Source organism: Coregonus lavaretus (assembly GCF_964263955.1).
Source record: "Coregonus lavaretus genome assembly, chromosome: 6".
Taxonomy (NCBI): domain Eukaryota; kingdom Metazoa; phylum Chordata; class Actinopteri; order Salmoniformes; family Salmonidae; genus Coregonus; species Coregonus lavaretus.
In genome coordinates, this window is record NC_139993.1 from 57,402,069 (window position 1) to 57,426,510 (window position 24,442).

At 44.2% G+C, this 24,442-nt stretch overlaps 1 protein-coding gene across 2 annotated transcripts in view; it reads right to left on the reverse strand.

Annotated features, from left to right (window-relative positions):
• ror1 (receptor tyrosine kinase-like orphan receptor 1) overlaps positions 1 to 11,597 on the reverse strand; it is a gene marked incomplete at both ends in the record, with an annotated part of 226,718 nt that extends 215,121 nt beyond the window's left edge. Inside the window, one exon of one of the 2 annotated variants that reach the window (XM_084163580.1) lies at positions 11,492 to 11,597. In XM_084163580.1, coding sequence (XP_084019706.1) covers positions 11,492 to 11,597 — 106 coding nt within the window. Of the gene's footprint in view, positions 1 to 11,483 lie in introns of both variants that reach the window. The other variant, XM_084163581.1, reaches the window with a different exon arrangement.
• Positions 11,598 to 24,442: the final 12,845 nt, after the last annotated feature.

The following is a 24,442-nucleotide window of genomic DNA, read 5'->3' on the forward strand; positions in this document are numbered from 1 at the left end:
AGAGAGAGATAGACAGGGTGGGAAAGAGAGAGAGAGAGAGGGTGGGAGAGAGAGAGGGAGAGGGTGGGAGAGAGAGGGGGGAAGAGAGAGAGAGGAGGGAGAGAGAGGGGAGGAGAGAGAGGGTGTGTGAGAGAGAGGATGTGTGAGAGAGAGAGATAGAGAGAGAGAGCGAGAGAGAGAAAAACAGAGAGAGAGAGAGAGAGAGAGAGGAGGGGTGAGAGAGGAGAGAGAGAGAGAGAGAGAGAGAGGGAGAGAGAGAGAGAGAGAGAGAGAGAGAGACAGAGAGAGAGAGAGAGAGAGAGGGAGAGGAGAGAGAGAGAGAGAGAGAGAGAGAGAGACAGAGAGAGAGGGTGCGAGAGAGAGAGAGAGAGAGAGAGAGAGAGAGAGAGAGAGAGAGAGCGAGGGGTGCGAGAGAGAGAGAGAGAGAGAGAGAGAGAGAGACAGAGAGAGAGGGTGCGAGAGAGAGAGAGAGAGAGACAGAGAGAGAGAGAGAGAGGGTGCGAGAGAGAGAGAGGGTGAGACAGAAGGAGAGTGATCCTGGGATGATTTTAGTTTATTGGCTAGGAGTTGTGGCAGCGGGTGCCTGCCAAGTGCCAAGGCTTCCCCATCCAAGTCCTGATGTCATGGGTGGCAGTGAGGGGCCTGGCTACCTTTCCTCAGACAGACCGTTTATCAGATATACAGTGAGGGAAAAAAGTATTTGATCCCCTGCTGATTTTGTACGTTTGCCCACTGACAAAGACATGATCAGTCTATAATTTTAATGGTAGGTTTATTTGAACAGTGAGAGACAGAATAACAACAAAATAATCCAGAAAAACGCATGTCAAAAATGTTATACATTTATTTGCATTTTAATGAGGGAAATAAGTATTTGACATGGCAAAACCCTTGTTGCAATTACAGAGGTCAGACGTTTCTTGTAGTTGGCCACCTGGTTTGCACACATCTCAGGAGGGATTTTGTCCCACTACTCTTTGCAGATCTTCTCCAAGTCATTAAGGTTTCGAGGCTGACGTTTGGCAACTCGAACCTTCAGCTCCCTCCACAGATTTTCTATGGGATTAAGGTCTGGAGACTGGCTAGGCCACTCCAGGACCTTAATGTGCTTCTTCTTGAGCCACTCCTTTGTTGCCTTGGCCGTGTGTTTTGGGTCATTGTCATGCTGGAATACCCATCCACGACCATTTTCAATGCCCTGGCTGAGGGAAGGAGGTTCTCATCCAAGATTTGACGGTACATGGCCCCGTCCATCGTCCCTTTGATGCGGTGAAGTTGTCCTGTCCTGTTTCCACCTCCATGTTTGACGGTGGGATGGTGTTCTTGGGGTCATAGGCATCATTCCTCCTCCTCCAAACACGGCGAGTTGAGTTGATGCCAAAGAGCTCCATTTTGGTCTCATCTGACCACAACACTTTCACCCAGTTCTCCTCTGAATCATTCAGATGTTCATTGGCAAACTTCAGACGGGCCTGTATATGTGCTTTCTTGAGCAGGGGGACCTTGCAGGCGCTGCAGGATTTCAGTCCTTCACGGCGTAGTGTGTTACCAATTGTTTTCTTGGTGACTATGGTCCCAGCTGCCTTGAGATCATTGACAAGATCCTCACGTGTAGTTCTGGGCAGATTCCTCACCGTTCTCATGATCCCCGGGACCACCCATACGTAAAAATGTATGCACACATGACTGTAAATCGCTTTGGATTAAAGCGTCTGCGAAATGGCATATTACTATTATTATTATCATTGCAACTCCACGAGGTGAGATCTTGCATGGGAGCCCCAGGCCGAGGGAGATTGACAGTTATTTGTGTTTCTTCAATTTGCAAATAATCGCACCAACTGTTGTCACCTTCTCACCAAGCTGCTTGGCGATGGTCTTGTAGCCCATTCCAGCCTTGTGTAGGTCTACAATCTTGTCCCTGACATCCTTGGAGAGCTCTTTGGTCTTGGCCATGGTGGAGAGTTTGGAATCTGATTGATTGATTGCTTCTGTGGACAGGTGTCTTTTATACAGGTAACAAACTGAGATTAGGAGCACTCACTTTAAAAGTGTGCTCCTAATCTCAGCTCATTACCTGTATAAAAGACACCTGGGAGCCAGAATGTTTTCTGATTGAGAGGAGGTCAAATACTTATTTCCATCATTAAAATGCTAATCAATTTATAACATGTTTGACATGCGTTTTTCTGGATTTTGTTGTTGTTATTCTGTCTCTCACTGTTCAAATAAACCTACCATTAAAATTATAGACTGATCATTTCTTTGTCAGTGGGAAAACGTACAAAATCAGCAGGGGATCAAATAATTTTCTGCCTCACTGTATGAGCCAGCCAACCAACCAACCAGCCAGCCAGCCAAAGCCAACGTGTGGTTCAACATTAGCCCAATCACCAGTCACCACCACTGCTGCTCTCTGCTCTCTTCTGCTCTCCTCTCCTCTCCTCTGCTCTCCTCTCATCTGCTCTCCTCTCCTCTCCTCTCCTCTCCTCTGCTCTGCATCTCATCTCCAATGCTCTCCTCTCCTCTGTCTCTCCTCTCCTCTCCTCTGTCTCTCCTCTGCTCTCCTCTCCTCTGTCTCTCCTCTCCTCTGTCTCTCCTCTCCCCTCCCCTCCCCTCCGCTCCCCTCTCCTCTCCTCTCCTCTCCTCTCCTCTCCTCTCCTCTCCTCTCCTCTGATCTCCTTTGCTCTCCTCTCCTCTCCTCTGCTCCTCTCCTCTCCTCTGCTCCTCTCCTCTGCTCTCTTCTGCTCTCCTCTCCTCTCCTCCCCTCCCCTCCCCTCCCCTCCGCTCTCCTCTCCTCTCCTCTCCTCTCCTCTCCTCTCCTCTCCTCTCCTCTCCTCTCCTCTCCTCTCCTCTCCTCTCCTCTGATCTCCTTTGCTCTCCTCTCCTCTGCTCCTCTCCTCTCTTCTGCTCTGCTCTCCTCTCCTCTCCTCTCCTCTCCTCTCCTCTCCTCTCCTCTCCTCTCCTCTCCTCTCCTCTCCTCTCCTCTCCTCTGCTCTCCTCTCCCCTGCTCTCCTCTGCTTTTCTCTCCTCTACTCTCCTCTGCTATCTTCTACTCTGCTCTCCTCTCCTCATCTCCTCTCTCTCCTCTCCTCTCCTCTCCTCTACTTTCCTCTGCCGCTCTCCGCTCTCCTCTCCTCTGCTCTCCTCTTCTTCACTCTCCTCTTCTCTACTTTCCTCTGCTCTCCTCTGCACTCCTCTCATCTCCTTCGCTCTCCTCTCCTCTGCTCTCCTCTGCACTCCTCTCATCTCCTTCGCTCTCGTCTCGTCTCGTCTCGTCTCGTCTTCTCTTCTCTTCTCTTCTCTGCTCTCCTCTCCTCTCCTCTCCTCTCCTCTCCTCTCCTCTCCTCTCCTCTCCTCTCCTCTCCTCTCCTCTCCTCTCCTCTCCTCTCCTCTCCTCTCCTTTGCTCTCCTCTGCTCTCTTCTGCTCTCCTCTGCTCTTCTCTCCTCTCCTCTGCTTTCCTCTGCTCTCGTCTCCTCTCCTCTCCTCTGCTCTGCTCTCTTCTCCTCTGCTCTCCTTTGCTCTCCTCTCCTCTGCTCTCCTCTCCTCTGCTCTGCTCTGCTCTGCTCTCCTCTGCTCTGGGGAAGCATTTATGAGTGAAATGTTCCAAGATGGACATGATGCTGTAAGAAATTCTGAATGAAAGCCCTTCTTCATGGTGAGATATTTGACACTGCCTGTCACATCTTAGGACAGAGGGGGGAGGGGGAACTTGAGGACGGAACAGGCAACAAAAAATTATCCTCAGTTGACTGATAAGTAGCATTTTTTAATTTAATTTTAATTTTATATTAATCTTTGGTTGAGAAGACTGTTAAGGTTGGGTATTTATCAGCTCTAAGACAGCGTGGCAATGTACAAAGGCCTATTTGTGGGCGACGAGAGATTTAACAGTCTGCATACAATGGGGTTCCTTAAGTCCTTACCGCAATGCAAACGGGTTTGAGAGATTTACACTGACACTTTTACAGCTGAATTTAAAAAGCCATCTTTCATTCCTGCTCCTGTGAAATGAAATGTAGCATGGTCCCCACGTATTAACTTGGATAAACGCTACTAAGTGAGGAAAATGGCCATTTGAGAAGTCGAAATGTATCTGTCTGTCACGCCCTGGCTCTGGGGGCGCTTGTATGTTGAGCCAGGGTGTGAGTGTTCTTTGTGTTGTTCTAGTTTTGTGTTTCTAGGGTGTAGTTCTAGTTATTGTGTTTCTATGTTGGCCAGAGTGGTTCTCAATCAGAGGCAACGAGTGTCAGCTGTTGCTGGTTGTCTCTGATTGGGAACCATATTTAAACAGTCTGTTTTTCCACAGTGTTTGTGGGATCTTGTTCCTGTGTAGGTTTGTACCTTTGGACGTCACGTATTGAGTTGTTGTTTTGTTCGTGTAATTATTTAATAAATAAGTATGTTCACCTTCAACGCTGCGCCTTGGTCCTCTCTTCCCGACGATACTGATACTGTCTTTTTACTACAATGGCATTGTCAGTGTTGCTGTAGGTGGGTGTGGTGGTGGAATCAGGCGCAGGACGCAGAAAGTAAGTCCAAAAGACTTTAGTGGATGCACAAACACAAGCACGAATAAATGCCCTGAGGCGAGAACTCCGCACGCAGGCGAAAACAAAACGGGCGCACTAAACAGGTGCGACAAAACACTCCAACACAATGGAGAACAGCTCAACCGAGCAAACATGTATACGTACTAGCAAAACGCACGACAGTGAAAACAATCACACACAACACTTGACAAACACAACGAGAACTTATAGGACACTAATGACACTAAACGATAACAGGTGTACAATACCAGACCAGACCAAACGAACATAGAAACATACAACGGTGGCAGCTAGTATTCCGGAGACGACGAACGCCGAAGCCTGCCCGAGCAAGGAAGAGAGGCAGCCTCGGCCGAAACCGTGACAGGCATTTCCTAATGCCTACATTAGTGCATAACCTCCACCACCCACAAGGTGCATTGAAGCATATCTAATAACAGCACATTTTACTTAAATAATTAGTGTCATTCTGCTATTAAACAACTGATTATTTAGGCTAATTGTTGACACTAAGTAAAGGAAGTTAGGCCCTTAGCTCCACTAAAGCTCAAAAGAATGTGTATGTCAAAGAGGATGTTTCTTATCTACAGCAAAAAGCCAACCGCTCTTTGAGTCCTTAGATTTCCAGAGGAGATTTTCTCTCTTCCATGCCCTTACCTCCACTGTGCAGTGCAGTCAGACAGTAATTGCAGGAAAGGGGTTTCCATGCTTGGCTTCAGTTTGCAGTGGAGAAACTTTATCAAACCCTCTCTCTCGCACAGAGAGAGCAGAGACCAAATGAGGATATGACATGAGAGTGAACAATGTTTAGCCTCAATGAATCATAGTCTCCCAAGAGTCAAGACTCCCAACCAGAAAAACACTTGTCTTAGCTTTCTGGGGGGGTTGTTTCTCAGAAGGCTTTTAGATTAAATATCATGTGGTTGTAAGAATGAGTAAATTACAGTAAAACTACAGAACCTATTCATCACAATCTAATATCTAAGAAACAAACCTCTGGGTCATATTGCAAAACCAGCCACATTTTACAAAGATTTGGGATTAAAACCACCCACAACTATGTTATTTTCCTTAACTAAATTAGGCTACTGGATAGTATTTTCAGTAGTAGCCTAACATGCCTGGTTGCCAGTCTATGGAAATAAAGTGCCACACGAAGATCGATAGGAAACACTTGTGATCTACTTTTCTTTACAGTCTTTAATGATGTTAGTCTGCGCTGGGAAACACAAATGAAAGTCAGTAATGACAGTAATCAGTAGCTCTACTACTGCTGCCAGTTGCTACACTACAAACTCAAACACACAACAACCACAACTTGAGACCCACTGGGCACAGACATCAATTAAACGTCTATTCCACGTTGGTTCAACGTAATTTCATTGAAATGATGTGGAAACAATGTTGATTCAACCAGTGTGTGCCCAGTGGGGAGAGACTGAGGGTAAACCAATGTAATACAAAATGGATGCCTGATAGTGCATTCAAGTTCATATTTCTGTTTCTCATATCTGGTCATCCCATCCGTCAGTTTTATGTAACACTGCACAAAATAATAACTGAGTAAGAATTGTATAACCATCAATTACTGTAAGTAACCATCACTTAAACAATTAGCCAAGACAAGACATCATCTTCAAAACCTTGTGTGTGTTGAGCAATTCGGCCATATAAACTTGGCAAACATATGATGTTAATAACAAAAGGTAAGTAGGTAATTGCTAATGCATGACATGGTTTACACACCGTTGTTTGAAAGTAACGAGGGACCAGCGGAGGAGTGTATGATTTATGACTGAGGACTGATTAATAGAAGGTGTGTGACTTACTGTCACGCCCTGACTCAGGGGACTCGTATATGTGGAGTCAGGGTGTGTATATTCTTTGTTATGTAGTATTTTCTATGTGGGATCTAGTATGTTTAGTTCTATGTTGGCCGGTGTGGTTCCCAATCAGAGGCAGCTGTCGCTCGTTGTCTCTGATTGGGGATCATACTTAGGCAGCCTATTGGCACCATTTAGTTGTGGGATCTTGTTCCGGGTAAGGTTTGTTGTATGTACAACCTTAGGACTTCACGTTTCGTTTGTTTGGTGTTTTGTCATGTGTTTATTCAGTGTAAATAAACATGTACGTATATCACGCTGCGCCTTGGTCTGACCCGTCATTAAACGAACGTGACACTTTCTTTTCTTTCCAGATGCTTCACACTGGACCCAAACTGTCACAAAACACACACACACATGCCGGTGAAGGCACACACACACAAACACACACACACACTACATCCACTACATCTGTTTCATACATATACAGTTGAAGTCGGAATTTACATACACTTAGGTTGGAGTCATTAAAACTTGTTTTTCAACCACTCCACAAATTTCTTGTTAACAAACTATAGTTTTGGCAAGTCGGTTAGGACATCTACTTTGTGCATGACACAAGTAATTTTTCCAACAATTGTTTACAGACAGATTATTTAACTTATAATTCATTGTATCACAATTCCAGTGGGTCAGAAGTTTACATACACTAAGTTGACGGTGCCTTTAAACAGCTTGGAAAATTCCAGAAAATGATGTCTTGGCTTTAGAAGCTTCTGAAAGGCTAATTGACATCATTTGAGTCAATTGGAGGTGTACCTGTGGATGTATTTCAAGGCCTACCTTCAAACTCAGTGCCTCTTTGCTTGACATTATGGGAAAATCAAAAGAAATCAACCAAGACCTCAGAAAATAAATTGTAGACCTCCACAAGTCTTGTTCATCCTTGGGAGCAATTTCCAAACGCCTGAAGGTACCACGTTCATCTGTACAAACAATAGTATGCAAGTATAAACACCATGGGACAACGCAGCCGTCATACCGCTCAGGAAGGAGACGCGTTCTGTCTCCTAGAGATGAACGTACTTAAGTGCGAAAAGTGCAAATCAATCTCAGAACAACAGCAAAGGCCCTTGTGAAGATGCTGGAGGAAACAGATACAAAAGTATCTATATCCACAGTAAAACGAGTCCTATATCGACATAACCTGAAAGGCCGCTCAGCAAGGAAGAAGCCACTGCTCCAAAACCGCCATAAAAAAGCCAGACTACGGTTTGCAACTGCATATGGGGACAAAGATCGTACTTTTTGGTGAAAAGTCATCTGGTCTGATGAAACAAAAATAGAACTGTTTGGCCATAATGACCATCGTTATGTTTGGAGGAAAAAGGGGGATGCTTGCAAGCCGAAGAACACCATCCCAACTGTGAAGCATGGGGGTGGCAGCATCATGCTGTGGGGGTGCTTTGCTGCAGGAGGGACTGGTGCACTTCACAAAATAGATGGCATCATGAGGAAGGAAAATTATGTGGATATATTGAAGCAACATCTCAAGACATCAGTCAGGAAGTTAAAGCTTGGTCGCAAATGGGTCTTCCAAATGGACAATGACCCCAAGCATACTTCCAAAGTTGTGGCAAAATGTCTTAAGGACAACATAGTCAAGGTATTGGAGTGGCCATCACAAAGCCCTGACCTCAATCCTATAGAACATTTGTGGGCAGAACTGAAAAAGCGTGTGCGAGCAAGGAGGCCTACAAACCTGACTCAGTTACACCAGCTCTGTCAGGAGGAATTGGCCAAAATTCACCCAACTTATTGTGGGAAGCTTGTGGAAGGCTACCCGAAACGTTTGACCCAAGTTAAACAATTTAAAGGCAATACTACCAAATACTAATTGAGTGTATGTAAACTTCTGACCCACTGGGAATGTGATGAAAGAAATAAAAGCTGAAATAAATAATTCTCTCTACTATTATTCTGACATTTCACATTCTTAAAATAAAGTGGTGATCCTAACTGACCTAAGACAGGGAATTTTTACTAGGATTAAATGTCAGGAATTGTGAAAAACTGAGTTTAAATATATTTGGCTAAGGTGTATGTAAACTTCCGACTTCAACTGTAGTTCCTTCACATTCCTGAACGTCTGAGAATGCTTTTAAAGATGCAGCAATGGATGGCTGAGTTACTGTACCATGCATTAGGAGGAGAGAGAGAAGAAGGGGCTAAGAGCTCAGCTATCAGAGCTGAGGAAGAGGACAGGAGTCTCCCTGAGAGAGACAGAGACTGCAGTGCAGGCCCTCCAGGCTGTGTGAGTTTTTTCAGAGGCAAAGTGCCTTTAGTGTCAACAGTCTGTCTTGTTGAAATCTGTACCCGAGGCAGTTCCACCCAAATGATTGATAGCCCTCTGACTGTTATGACTTGTAAGAGACTCTGTATCATGGCAGATTCAGAATGTGTTTCTTTCCACTCCTCTTTTCCAGTCTGCTGGAGAAGTGAAGATATGAAATGGTTACGAGGGGTTGATTCCCCCCCCCCCTCCCCTTTTCCTGTTCTATCATAAAATCCTATTTGATGAACGCATCTAGTCAAGTATCTTGGATTACCATTCCTGGCTCCCTACACTAGTCTAAGAGAGAGTGGCATGTCAAAATATGGCCTTAGAAAGCACTGCCTCCTCCAATCATTGCAAATAATATACCAATCCAATAGGTAGGACTGGTGTAATCCAAACAAACCTAGACACATCCTCTAGCAGGCAATTAATAACACATAGACAAACTGGTTAACAAATTAAATTCCTATTCGATTCACAAGAGGGCAAACCAAAATTGGAAATATATGTCCAAAGACAGCACCTCTCTTCCAAACTTTTAAACTGTGGAAACTAGTGATGAGGGGAAAAATATCAATACAGTTACATATCGGATATTATTTTTGACGATATATTGTATCGTATCGAAGTGTTTCCTCTATATTAATTTAGCAGCGACGGGCCGCCGCTGCTAAATCGTTGCCGCCAATCAAAAAAATATGATTATAAATGGGATGGTAAAACGTTTTCAGTGTAAACTTAAATGACTAAAACCTGATATAAAGTATTTAGAAAAGATTATGGAAAAATATATTCATAAGATCATCTTTGAGAATAACAACCACCAAAATAAAAACTAGACAGTCAAGGAGAATCTAAAATTCCAAATGATTTTGTTATAATATTTGAGTCACTCAGATGGCATAAGAACAAGGCATAAGCCATGGCAAAATGTATAGAATTGCAGGAAATTAGCTTTAAAACTGCACATTTTCTCTCAGCCCCATGGCAAAATGTGTAGAATTTTAGGAAAGTAGCTTTAAAACTTAAATGTTCTATCTCAGCCTCATGATAAAAATGTGTAGAATTGCAGGAAACTAGCTTTAAAACTGTACAATGTTCTCCCCTCCCCATGTCAACATTTGTAGAATTGCAGGAAACTAGCTTTAAAACTGTACAATTTTCTCCCCTCCCCATGTCAAAATTTGTAGAATGGCAGGAAACTAGCTTTAAAACTGTACAATTTTCTCCCCTCCCCATGTCAACATTTGTAGAATTGCAGGAAACTAGCTTTAAAACTGTACAATTTTCTCCCCACCCCATGTCAAAATATGTAGTATTGCAGGAAATTAGCTTTAAACAGCTAAATCTGTGGCCAAGAGGAGGGCCTCTAAAATTGTGCAATATTATTTTTGCGCTAATAGGCTGTACCTGCACCAAAACGCCAGTATTTTTCCTTCGTAGTTTGTCCTCCATCTTCTATTTAAATAGGGAGCCAATTTGTTTTCAGCACTTTTATTTCCATGACTGATCAAAACTATTTTTCTCATGGCTCTCTCTTGTCCCTTTGCAGCAGACATATGGTGAGCAATATGTTTGGAACATCGAATCACAATAAAATAACAGTATTGAATAGCAACACATATAGAATCATGAGGATCGTGAGAATCGCAATGCATATCGTATCGGCACCTAAGTATTGTGATAGTATCATATCGTGAGGTCCCTGGCAATTCCCAGCCCTAATGGAATCTACTTGACACAATGGCACAGCACAATCTGGGCACCTGCCTCCGATAGACAGCTGTTATAAAGGTTATATACAGTCACAGGATGTTTATAACCTTTCACAGGTTAAGTGTGGGGAGGAGAATGATTGTTTGGCTTTGTGATGACTTAGTGAAAGGATATTATCAGCCATAAAGTCACTTTATGTCCCTGAAATCACAACTGTTGTGACAGAAATGTAAACAACATGATATATTAACTTCCTCACTGCCAGTGTATGCAGGACAAGGTACTAGGCCTATAGAGATTGTAGAAGACAACTTTGCAAGACAATACTTTTAGACACACGACAAGTCTAGCTAGGCTACTGTTTGTTATTTGACTACAGTGATTAGCCTTACATTTCTGATGGAGTAAGTCTGTTCCAACAAAGACGTTTTCTTCCCTTTCGAAGAACTTCATTACTCTCAGCATCAGTCAGTATTGTATTGCTGAGTTTGCTTTAAATCACAAATGGAGCGACACTCACAATGGACCTCCAGCTGGGACTGAGATAGTTATCCTCTTCATCATGACTAGAGAAGAAGAGCCCCTTTGTATTTCAATACACTGGAGATTATAAATCAATGTTTAAATTGGCTTTGTTTAAAATATTAATTATTAAAGACTTGGCGGTGAACAATACTTGATCAATGAAGATATTATGTAGGGCCTTCCGCAGATATTTTACACAAGAGCTAAGATAAGGTATGGTAATAACAATGTAGCCTAATAAGTTAATAATAGCACGTTTGTGCAACCAAGAAGGCTATTTTGAAGCCCAAGAAAACAACGAATTTAATGTCCATGTAACCATCTGTAATTTAATTAACGAAAAAAACACAAATAAAAAGAGGAAAGGAAACATTTTGCAGAGAGACACGTCAATCGATAAATCGATAGGCTAAAGGCTAGTGACCAATAGCCTTTATATCACCATATGAATGGCATCAAATATGAAAATGCATGCCAGTAAAAGTTGCGTGTGTTTCAGATAATACGACACTGTAATAAAAAGTCACATTCTTACGGGTCGAAGTCATCTCTAGGACAGCCAGGAGTAGCACAATGGTTCGGATAATGTGGAGCTGACATCTCGGAAGACCGTGGGTCAATGTTGCCCGATCTGGATCCATTCCTCCGATTCTATTCTAGTTCCTTTACATCCACTACAACCATAAGCTCACGTGCAAACGTTGAATTAAAAAGAAGACACACAAAAATGTCTATAAGAACTGTCTAAGCACTCGTCCTTTATCCTGTGACTGTGTGTAGAAGAAAGCACGAAGTTCTCTCTCTTTCCCTGTCTCCTTCTCTCTCTGACCGCCGGAGTCCCACTGCCTTCTTTCGCGCTCTCAGCGCACGCTTACAAAACGTCTGTCTGTGAGCGGCTTGCCTTGCACGAGCCATCTGGCTCTGATTAGTGCTCGGTGTGTCGCCACCTTGTGTTGAAAATACACATTTATTTGCGCGAGACTTCTCCAAGTGTTCAGGTCGCACCAAAAGAAAACGTGCTGTATTTCCATTACAGTCCATCTATGGTGTTTGACGTGAACTTATTCATTCAGATATAGGTGGGCTATACTATACTAGCATAGCAGCCATACAAAATAGCCTATTCTAATCGCTGTAACAAAGCTGGAGCAAAGGTAGGCTAGCCTACTTCAGGTATTGCAAAAGTGTGCATAAATCAATCAATTAATCATATTACAAAATAATATCAACAGTTCCAATTCACTACAAAAAACTAGATTATTGCAATGTATTACCTTGCCTCGAAAAATATTTGTATCACTAGAAAGACATAAGTGCTCCAACACAATGTTGGAGCACAGCCAAGAGGTTGAAATTGGTAACACATTGAATGAGACATCACACACTCAATCCAGGGCCAACTAATGTAGAGTTTACAGGATATAGCTTATTCATTGTCATGAATTTGAAAGTGATGCATGCTCTTCTGAACAGGGGAAGGGAGATTAAGGGAGAGAGAGGGGAAAAGATTTGTGACCTGTTGCCACAAGAAAGGGGCAACCAGTGAAGAACAAACACCATTGTAAATACAACCCATATTTATGTTTCTTTCTTTTCCATTTTGTAAATGTCGCTATTCCTTTGAAACTTTTGTGAGTGTAGTGTTCACTGTTCATTTTTTATTGTTTATTTCACTTCTGTGGCAATGTAAACTTATGTTTCACATGCCAATAAAGCCCTTTGAACTGAAATGAATTGAAGAGCAATGAAGGAAGAGAGGAAGAAATTAAGAGATGGAAAGAGGGGAAGAGAGAGGGAGAGGAAGAGAGAGGATAGATGAGAGAGAGGATAGAGGGATAGAAGGATAGAGAGAGAGAGAGAGAGAGAGAGAGAGAGAGAGAGAGAGAGAGAGAGAGAGAGAGAGAGAGAGAGAGAGAGAGAGAGAGAGAGAGAGGCGTTGGGGCAGTCAGTCTGGGAACATATGGTTACAAAACAACAAAAACACACACCTACACCCTGCACAATCTCGGCCTCCAACTAACTGAAAGCAACATTATAATCAATTCCAAACCCTTTATAAAAGCACATCACCATCTCCCAACTATACACCCTGTTTAATTTTACCCATACACACTTCACCCATCAGACACACTTTATCAGTGTCAAAATTGTCTTTATAGTACCTGAGGGGGATAGAAAAGTGAATGGTAGCAGTTTAGCATCTCTGGGTCCCACATCCTGACCTTCTCCTGCTCGTTAGGCCATCTGGCGGAGGAGTCGTTCTGCTGTTTGAAGTGACAGGACTATGATGACTCACAAGCCCACCATTTCACTTCCCATTTCCCCGCTCCTCATCAGCACTGGCTGGCTGACTGGCTGGTTGACTGGCTGACTGGCTGACAGACTGGCTGACTGGCTAAATGGCTGGCTGGGACACATGGCAACCTGTATAATCTGATCCCACTCCTCCAAATGCCTTTGATAGGGTTTTTCGTCCTGTTATAGAGTAAGACAGATAGGGCCTGTCAGTGCATCCTCTGGAGATCACAGTGCTTATAGTATTCCTATAACCCCCAGTCTCTTGGCATGGCTCTAACATGTGGGAGAAAGACAACAGAAAGGATGATTGCTTGATGAAAGGGAGAGATGTTGGGATAATAATCCATAGTTACCATAATGGCACAACATTAAATTCACACACACACACACACGCACACACGCACACACCTCAAGACAAAGGGCACATTGTCCATGACACTGACCTCTATTAGCTGCAACAGAAACAACTGAATGATGGAATAACGGCAACTAAAGGACGGCTTCAGTCCAGCACAATTACCACAACTGTTTGATTGCAAACACAGACAATAAAGACATGCAAAGGTTAAGGAAAATCTTCATAAAGTAACAAGATAGTTTTGTATAAACTCAAAGATTTATGCTGTTTTCTTTAGAATTAGGCGTCCCAGGCCAGGGAAGCTAAAAGGAGGAAAAAATAGAAAGGTTTAATGTCTCTCTCTACTCCCTGTCTCCTCCACGATTACATCTAATATTAAACATTTGTAATCCATTACTCCAGGGTTGGTTAAGTAGCAGAAATATTTACGAAAAGGGCCTATTTTCTCTCTGAGAGAATCTTTAAAATAAGATTATTAAAATTGCAGCCATGCACGGCGAAACTCATCTAAGTCTAATGGGAGGGGAGATGGAGGTCTGGATGATGGTCTCTTTTGAAGAGGGGATCCCCCAGCTCTCTACCGTATGCACACAGACGCACACACACACACACACACAGAATTACTGAGGTCTCTGTTAAAAGGCAGACGTGACCTCTGATGATGTTGTCTCAGAGCAACTTCAACAGACGCCAGATGGGAATGGGAATGAAAATCTCTCTCTCTCTCTCTCTCTCTCTCTCTCTCTACTCTCTTTCTCCTCAGATGACTACAATCACTGTATTTGTCCATCCATTTGACTGACTGGAAATGTGTTAGCACTTTGTGCTCCACACTGTCACTGGCAATAGCTGTACTGTAGTTTCTGCCCCCACCCTCATTTTGGACTGATAAGGTGACATCATCACTAATGGCAGACAAAGTAAAGTGACCGCACTCTCCCCCTCCCTTTAGGGCTCAACTATGTAGTGCCCTGGCTTACTCCACCCCACTATGAGGTAAGTGCATCTTGACTGAGGCATTATGCAGCACCCCTCTGTTAGTCTAGAGTCATTTAGCAGACACTCTTATCCATAGCAACTTACAGTAGTGAGTGCATCATTATTATTCTTTTCATACTGGTCCCCCATGGGAATCAAACCCACAACTGAGCCACACTGGACAAAAGAAACAAAGGAAAAATGAATAACAAACACTTTCCTCTTCCCTCCATCCCAATGGGAGAGAGCTATAGTGGGTGAGGTGGTTGAGGGGTGTAGGGGTGAGGTGGTTGAGGGGTGTAGGGGGTGAGGTGGTTGAGGGGTGTAGGGGGTGAGGTGGTTGAGGGGTGTAGGGGGTGAGGTGGTTGAGGAGTGTAGGGGTGAGGTGGTTGAGAGGTGTAGGGGTGAGGTGGTTGAGGGGTGTAGGGGTGAGGTGGTTGAGGAGTGTAGGGGTGAGGTGGTTGAGGGCTGTAGGGGTGAGGTGGTTGAGGGGTGTAGGGGTGAGGGGGTTGAGAGGTGTAGGGGTGAGGTGGTTGAGGGGTGTAGGGGTGAGGTGGTTGAGGAGTGTAGGGGTGAGGTGGTTGAGGAGTGTAGGGGTGAGGTGGTTGAGGAGTGTAGGGGTGAGGTGGGTGAGGAGTGTAGGGGTGAGGTGGTTGAGGGGTGTAGGGGTGAGGTGGTTGAGAGGTGTAGGGGTGAGGTGGTTGAGGAGTGTAGGGGTGAGGTGGTTGAGGGGTGTAGGGGTGAGGTGGTTGAGAGGTGTAGGGGTGAGGTGGTTGAGGAGTGTAGGGGTGAGGTGGTTGAGGGGTGTAGGGGTGAGGTGGTTGAGGAGTGTAGGGGTGAGGTGGTTGAGGGCTGTAGGGGGTGAGGTGGTTGAGGGCTGTAGGGGGTGAGGTGGTTGAGGGGTGAGGTGGTTGAGGGCTGTAGGGGTGAGGTGGTTGAGGAGTGTAGGGGTGAGGTGGTTGAGGAGTGTAGGGGGTGAGGTGGTTGAGGGGTGAGGTGGTTGAGGGCTGTAGGGGTGAGGTGGTTGAGGGGTGTAGGGGTGAGGTGGTTGAGGGCTGTAGGGGTGAGGTGGTTGAGGGGTGTAGGGGTGAGGTGGTTGAGGGCTGTAGGGGTGAGGTGGTTGAGGGGTGTAGGGGTGAGGTGGTTGAGGAGTGTAGGGGGTGAGGTGGTTGAGGGGTGTAGGGGTGAGGTGGTTGAGGTGGTTGAGGGGTGAGGTGGTTGAGGGCTGTAGGGGTGAGGTGGTTGAGGGGTGTAGGGGTGTGGTAGTTGAGGGCCAAGGGAGGCAGGAAGGAGAGGGGGGGAACACTGTGTCTGGGTGGTCCTTCGCTTGCATTACTCAATCTGTCAGCCTTCCAATAACAGTTGTGTTTCTGAGTGACAGGCTAACATGCCTGATGGTGTGAAAGTGGCAGAAGATCAGAAGATCAGCCAGCATTATCCCTCTCCCTACACTGCAGATCATTAGGGACATGTGGGTAAGTGTGGGTGGACGGGGTTTAGGGTCAGGATGTGGGGATGAGCAGGGAGAGAAAGGAAATGAAGAGGGTTACAATGAGAGAGATAGTGTCCCTGTGTTTGTTTGGTTTGGCTTAAACGGTTACGGTTGGTTTGGCTTAAACGGTTACGGTTGGTTTGGCTTAAACGGTTACGGTTGGTTTGGCTTAAACGGTTACGGTTGGTTTGGCTTAAACAGTTTTTTTTACGGTTGATAGTTTAGATTTCATCTAATTTGTCGCCAGTCCACTTAACCTGGTAAAGTAACTGAATGAAAACAACATAGAGTATGACCTACTCCCTCTGTCCAGAAAATGTAGATAATGTTCAAAGTAAGCTGTATGAGCCGGTTTCCCAGACACAGACTCATACTGGTCCTGGACTAAAGTGGATTTTAGTCCAGGGCCAGGCTTAATCTGTGTCCAGGAAACCGGATCTAAATGTTCAGGATACACACAAGAGAACTGCACCCACATATTATTTGTGCTGGCACCTTGACCAGATTGTTTTATTTATTTAGGTTTGCGTCACATAAACAAAGTTTGAGAGTTAATATTTTTTGGGAAAAAGCGCATCTCTGGTATAATTTGTCATGCCCTGCGCAGTAAATAAACGGAAAACCTGGTGCGGTTAATTTTTCTAGCTGTTGCTTCTCAAGGTGGGGAAAGTGTGGGAGTTTGAAAAGGGAGAGAGTTTTATGTTCTATGCGAGACCTATGTCAGAGAGTAAGCAGAGGAAACATGTTAATTTGATGTTGTGTTATATTGGTACAGTAAATGTGCTTGGTATGAGATCCCTCTCTTTTCTTTCTGTCTCTCTCCTTCCCTGCCTCCCTCTCTCGCTCTAAACTGGACCACAGAAATGCACTCCACGGCAGTAAGACATGAGGCCTCACAACGCTGTGGTTTCGCAAGAGAATCTTGAGCAAAGGCCAGAGGGAGAAGGAGAGAAGAAGAGAGTAGAAGAGAAAAAGGACGATATGGAGATGTCTATGGATAAAGGACGATATGGAGATGTCTATGGATAAAGGACGATATGGAGAGGTCTATGGATAAAGGACGATATGGAGAGGTCTATGGATAAAGGACGATATGGAGAGGTCTATGGATAGGAACCAGCATCTGCAGTGCGGTCAGAAACGCATCCATTTATCCTAACAGATCATTGTGTTGGCTCCTCTCCTGACTTCTATCCAGTCTCAGTCATGTCAGTAACATAGTGGTCCCCTGTGACCTATCTCAACCAACACAGAACTGTCCTGTAGGGATTGGTCAATCCCTGTTCCTGGAGAGCCAGTATATCTCGTCACAGTTCAACATGACACCCGTATGGCAAGGAGGAGAATAAAAGCCCAACAATCCTGACAGCGTCTAGTTATCCAGCTCAGTGGCTATCATCTGCCTAAGAGATGTGAAATCTATATCAGCAATGTTTTAAACACACTGGCTATTTATGGAAAGACCTGTTAATGTCATCAGCAATTCAAATGTTTCACCGTACAATAGTTTTACAGTTAAAATGGGTTTAAAATGGTCTGGCCAGATTTGAGTCAGATGTTATAAGATGTCAAATTTATTTTCTGCGGATTGTGTTTTTAGTTTCGTTTTCAAATTATAGATTATTATAATACATGACATCATACATTTATTTCAGTGAAAAAATACTTTAAAGGGGCAATCTGCAATTGCTACATCCATTTGTGGGCTTATAAATTAATGATATGTACCCATTTGATTTTTTGAAGAATATAACTTATAAATGCCTCATTAGCTTAGTTTAACTGTCATACCTCGTCAAAACCCAACATATAATAAAATACACTGCTCAAAAAAATAAAGGGAACACTAAAATAACACATCCTAGATCTGAATGAATGAAATAATCTTATTAAATACTTTTTTCTTTACATAGTTGAATGTGCTGACAACAAAATCACACAAAAATTATCAATGGAAATCAAATTTATCAACCCATGGAGGTCTGGATTTGGAGTCACCTTCAAAATTTAAGTGGAAAACCACACTACAGGCTGATCCAACTTTGATGTAATGTCCTTAAAACAAGTCAAAATGAGGCTCAGTAGTGCGTGTGGCCTCCACGTGCCTGTATGACCTCCCTACAACGCCTGGGCATGCTCCTGATGAGGTGGCGGATGGTCTCCTGAGGGATCTCCTCCCAGACCTGGACTAAAGCATCCGCCAACTCCTGGACAGTCTGTGGTGCAACGTGGCGTTGGTGGATGGAGCGAGATATGATGTCCCAGATGTGCTCAATTGGATTCAGGTCTGGGGAACGGGCGGGCCAGTCCATAGCATCAATGCCTTCCTCTTGCAGGAACTGCTGACACACTCCAGCCACATGAGGTCTAGCATTGTCTTGCATTAGGAGGAACCCAGGGCCAACCGCACCAGCATTTGGTCTCACAAGGGGTCTGAGGATCTCATCTCGGTACCTAATGGCAGTCAGGATACCTCTGACGAGCACATGGAGGGCTGTGTGGCCCCCCAAAGAAATGCCACCCCACACCATGACTGACCCACCGCCAAACCGGTCATGCTAGAGGATGTTGCAGGCAGCAGAATGTTCTCCACGGCGTCTCCAGACTCTGTCACGTCTGTCACATGTGCTCAGTGTGAACCTGCTTTCATCTGTGAAGAGCACAGGGCGCCAGTGGCGAATTTGCCAATCTTGGTGTTCTCTGGCAAATGCCAAACGTCCTGCACGGTGTTGGGCTGTAAGCACAAACCCCACCTGTGGACGTCGGGCCCTCATACCACCCTCATGGAGTCTGTTTCTGACCGTTTGAGCAGACACATGCACATTTGTGGCTTGCTGGAGGTCATTTTGCAGGGCTCTGGCAGTGCTCCTCCTGCTCCTCCTTGCACAAAGGTGGAAGTAGCAGTCTTGCTGCTGGGTTGTTGCCCTCCTACGGCCTCCTCCACGTCTCCTGATGTACTGGCCTGTCTCCTGGTAGTGCCTCCATGCTCTGGACACTACGCTGACAGACACAGCAAACCTTCTTGCCACAGCTCGCATTGATGTGCCATCCTGGACGAGCTGCACTATCTGAGCCACTTGTGTGGGTTGTAGACTCCCTCTCATGCTACCACTAGAGTGAAAGCACCGCCAGCATTCAAAAGTGACCAAAACATCAGCCAGGAAGCATAGGAACTGAGAAGTGGTCTGTGGTCACCACCTGCAAAACCAGTCCTTTATTGGGGGTGTCTTGCTAATTGCCTATAATTTCCACCTGTTGTCTATTCCATTTGCACAACAGCATCTGAAATGTATTGTCAATCAGTGTTGCTTCCTAAGTGGACAGTTTGATTTCACAGAAGTGTGATTGACTTGGAGTTACATTGTGTTGTTTAAGTGTTCCCTTTATTTTTTTGAGCAGTGTAATAATAAATAAATAAATAAAATAAAATAAAATAAAATATATATATATTTGCAGTATTTCCTGAGCTTTCTTATATCTCCTAGATATAGGACAAACATTTCAAAACCTTATTCCTTATGAATATTTTTTTTTTTACTGTCTTTCTTGCCGTTTATTAATGTGTTTTTCAATGCATTTCTGTGGGCTATAGTAGTAAAGGCCAAATTGAATATTTTATCAAATAATTGTTTTATTTAAAAAAATTATAGCTAAATTATCCATGGTATGATGGTTAAAAACAATTGCATATGTCAGCTTAGAACCCCCCCTAATGGCTTAGACTTAAAGAGAATTAACTAGCCTCTCAAAGCACTTCATGATGACAGAAGTGATTGCTACGCGGTGATAGTCATTTAGTTCAGTTACCTTTAGTTTCTTGGGTACAGGAACAATGGTGGACATCTTGAAAAAGCTTATAAGCTTGTTTTGCTCAAATGTTTGTAAACAAAGTAAATGTAAACAAACTCTGTATAGCCTCAAAACATGCTTAAATTAAAAATGTTGATATCATGGAATGTCTGTCCTTGCATCCATAATTCTGTTATGAATTTGAGAGTGGTTGCATTTCTCTAGCCCCATCTCTCAGCTTTTTACTGAAACAGTGGCGGGGAATTCACTTTGTTATTGTTTCAACTGTGGATTGCCGCTTTTAATGGATAAAGAGAGAGAGGCTGAGAGAAAACCACAAGAAAATGTGAGTTATACTTGGTTTTATTGTACTCTGTGTTTTCTCCACTTGAGGCCTTATTTAAGGCCTTTTAGAATGATGGCTTTGTCAGCTGATGGTGTTGTTCTATGTCCCAAGGGACCGGTTCCCCCTACAGAGTAATCTACGGGCCGCTGTAAAAACACAGACGCCCTGCCAACCACAAAGAAAGTCATTTAGCCATCTAATAGCTCCAGACCAGAGCGGCTTAATGTAAGCCATATTGTGATTACCTGACGTAATGACAACTAATCTAAATACAACCTGGGAACCATTACCGGCCGAAACAGGGGAAGACATTATGCGTCGCACCGTGTCGGAATCACAGGCCTGGGCCTCAACAATGCAGGTCCAGGACCAAACTGTCCACCCTATTATGCATCCCCTGATAGACCTCAAAGAGGAACCATTTAGTCGTTACACATCCCCCTGTCACAGCCTGTACCTTTGAGCTGTGGGGTTAAGGTTAACCCCTTCAATGCTACAGATATGCCCAACAAATAAAGGCCAGGGTTTAGTGGATTTGAGATTTTGTCAACATGAATGACATTGACATTCACGACAGGGCAGGTATGGGTGGAATAAGTCTATTTGTGCTCCACAAAGCAATTTTCTTTTCCCTTTCCACATGTCCAGAGAGAGAGAGAGAGAGAGAGAGAGAGCGAGAGATCGCTCTTCTTAGGTGCACCTGATTTTACAGCTTCTCAACAATTAACAAAATTGGAGGTAATTTAGACCCAGCACTCAGGAGACGGGATTATGAAACAAGGTGACGTCAATCCACTACCCGTAAATGAGGTTGGAAGAGGACAGGTTTCTCAATTTCTCCTATGCTGTACATCAATCTCTTCTCTTCCTAGAGGCGCAGTGGTCTAAGGCACTGCATCGCAGTGCTATCTGTGCCACTAGAGATCCTGGTTTGAGTCCAGGCTCTGTCGCAGCCGGCCGCAACCGGGAGACCCATGGGCGGCGCACAATTGGTCCAGCGTCGTCCAAGGTACAGTGGGAAAAAAAGTATTTAGTCAGCCAACAATTGTGCAAGTTCTCCCACTTAAAAAGATGAGAGAGGCCTGTAATTTTCATCATAGGTACACGTCAACTATGACAGACAAAATGAGGAAAGAAAATCCAGAAAATCACATTGTAGGATTTTGAATGAATTTATTTGCAAATTATGGTGGAAAATAAGTATTTGGTCAATAACAAAAGTTTCTCAATACTTTGTTATATACCCTTTGTTGGCAATGACACAGGTCAAACGTTATCTGTAAGTCTTCACAAGGTTTTCACACACTGTTGCTGGTATTTTGGCCCATTCCTCCATGCAGATCTCCTCTAGAGCAGTGATGTTTTGGGGCTGTCGCTGGGCAACACAGACTTTCAACTCCCTCCAAAGATTTTCTATGGGGTTGAGATCTGGAGACTGGCTAGGCCACTCCAGGACCTTGAAATGCTTCTTACGAAGCCACTCCTTCGTTGCCCGGGCGGTGTGTTTGGGATCATTGTCATGCTGAAAGACCCAGCCACGTTTCATCTTCAATGCCCTTGCTGATGGAAGGAGGTTTTCACTCAAAATCTCACGATACATGGCCCCATTCATTCTTTCCTTTACACGGATCAGTCGTCCTGGTCCCTTTGCAGAAAAACAGCCCCAAAGCATGATGTTTCCACCCCCATGCTTCACAGTAGGTATGGTGTTCTTTGGATGCAACTCAGCATTCTTTGTCCTCCAAACACGACGAGTTGAGTTTTTACCAAAAAGTTCTATTTTGGTTTCATCTGACCATATGACATTCTCCCAATCCTCTTCTGGATCATCCAAATGCACTCTAGCAAACTTCAGACGGGCCTGGACATGTACTGGCTTAAGCAGGGGGACACGTCTGGCACTGCAGGATTTGAGTCCCTGGCGGCGTAGTGTGTTACTGATGGTAGGCTTTGTTACTTTGGTCCCAGCTCTCTGCAGGTCATTCACTAGGTCCCCCCGTGTGGTTCTGGGATTTTTGCTTACCGTTCTTGTGATCATTTTGACCCCACGGGGTGAGATCTTGCGTGGAGCCCCAGATCGAGGGAGATTATCAGTGGTCTTGTATGTCTTCCATTTCCTAATAATTGCTCCCACAGTTGATTTCTTCAAACCAAGCTGCTTACCTATTGCAGATTCAGTCTTCCCAGCCTGGTGCAGGTCTACAATTTTGTTTCTGGTGTCCTTTGACAGCTCTTTGGTCTTGGCCATAGTGGAGTTTGAAGTGTGACTGTTTGAGGTTGTGGACAGGTGTCTTTTATACTGATAACAAGTTCAAACAGGTGCCATTAATACAGGTAACGAGTGGAGGACAGAGGAGCCTCTTAAAGAAGAAGTTACAGGTCTGTGAGAGCCAGAAATCTTGCTTGTTTGTAGGTGACCAAATACTTATTTTCCACCATAATTTGCAAATAAATTCATAAAAAATCCTACAATGTGATTTTCTGGATTTTTTTTCCTCAATTTGTCTGTCATAGTTGACGTGTACCTATGATGAAATTTACAGGCCTCTCTCATCTTTTTAAGTGGGAGAACTTGCACAATTGGTGGCTGACTAAATACTTTTTTTCTCCACTGTAGGGGAGGGTTTGGCCGGCAGGGATGTGGGTTCGTTTCTCACGGGGGGCCAGTATAAAAATAAAAAAAAAAAACGTATGCATTCACTAACTGTAAGTCGCTCTGGATAAGAGTGTCTGCTAAATGACTAAAATGAAAATGTAGAGCTGGAAGTTCTGGAACTGTATTTTCCCTCACTAGCTGGATGTTCTGGAACTGTATTTTCCCTCACTAGCTGGAAGTTCTGGAACTGTATTTTCCCTCACTAGAAGTATCTCTCTTACTCAGCTCTCTCATCTGGCTAGAAGATCATCTTAAGAGACTTACACACACATATCACTCAGGATAATGGTGACTATCCGATTACTGAATACATTTCCCTGCACAGAACAGGAAGAGTAGATTCATCGGTCTTCTATTCCTCCCTGGCTTCAGGACCAAGACTGTGTCCCAAATGACACCCTATTCCCTATATTGTGCACTACTTTTGACCAGGACCCATACGGTGCCATTTGGGACGCAGCCCAGGAATGTCATTGGAGAGACATTAACTTTTAGAAACACTCCCGCTCCCACTTCTCCAATTTTGACTCTGGACGGAACCCATCCTGAACTTCTTGGCTTGTTTGTTGACAAGAGGATAGAATAACTTACCATGTTCATATCCAGAACATTGTCTCTGCTAAGAGGCCATCACCATTAATATTATCACTCCACCCACTCATTCCCGTCTCCCCTGGCCCTGTGAAGGGCTGGCTAGTGGCTAGTTCTGGATACCTCAGTGCTCTCTCACAGACTGTCTGCTGAGGGGATTATGGTCTAGGCCTACCAGAGTTAGTTCTCATCAGTTCAAATAGACAGACACCCCTGGCCTGGTATTTGTGGTGGGAAGTATGGATATATATGAGTGAGTGAGTGAGTGAGTGAGAGAATGGTAAGGGGGGGGGGGGGGGGGGGGGTCTGTCTGTCTGACACCTCCCAGCCCAGAAGTCAATGATCTCCTCTTCAGAAAGGCCCTAAGAAGCTTAGACCCGCCTGATGCCAGGAGCTGTTTAACCTCTGTGTGGCTGCAGCACGAAGCTTAAGCACAATAATGTTTTACCTCTACACATACATCATTAAGCTCTTCCAGTCTTTCCGTAGTTTGATTGCCCCCAAACCACGCCCTCTGGCATCAAAATTGTCAATTGAAACCAATAGAAGCTATCCTTAGAACAATTATTTCCCTAGCATTCGTTTTATAGACTGCAGCAATATGGCACACTCTTTAAGAGAGATTCTGGTTGACTATGTACAGTATGTCCCCAAGCTGGTTGGCTGTGATCTCCCCACCATAACCACATTCTTGCACTGATCTCTCAGCTGATTGGCTAGATCAGGCATGCTGGGAGAGATTGACATCTGTCACTGACTCTGGGCGTGGTGGTGGGGTGTGTGTCTTAAATATAGAATGCTACAGACAACAAAAATGACTGCAGACAACAAAACTGACTGCTCATACTGCCTTTCCGTCTTCCATAAGAAATGCAAATCCAAATAAATATATCTTTCAACATATTTTGAAACATATTGAAATATATATTTATTTGATATCGGCCAAATAAATACACACGAGTGCGACAATATTTTTTT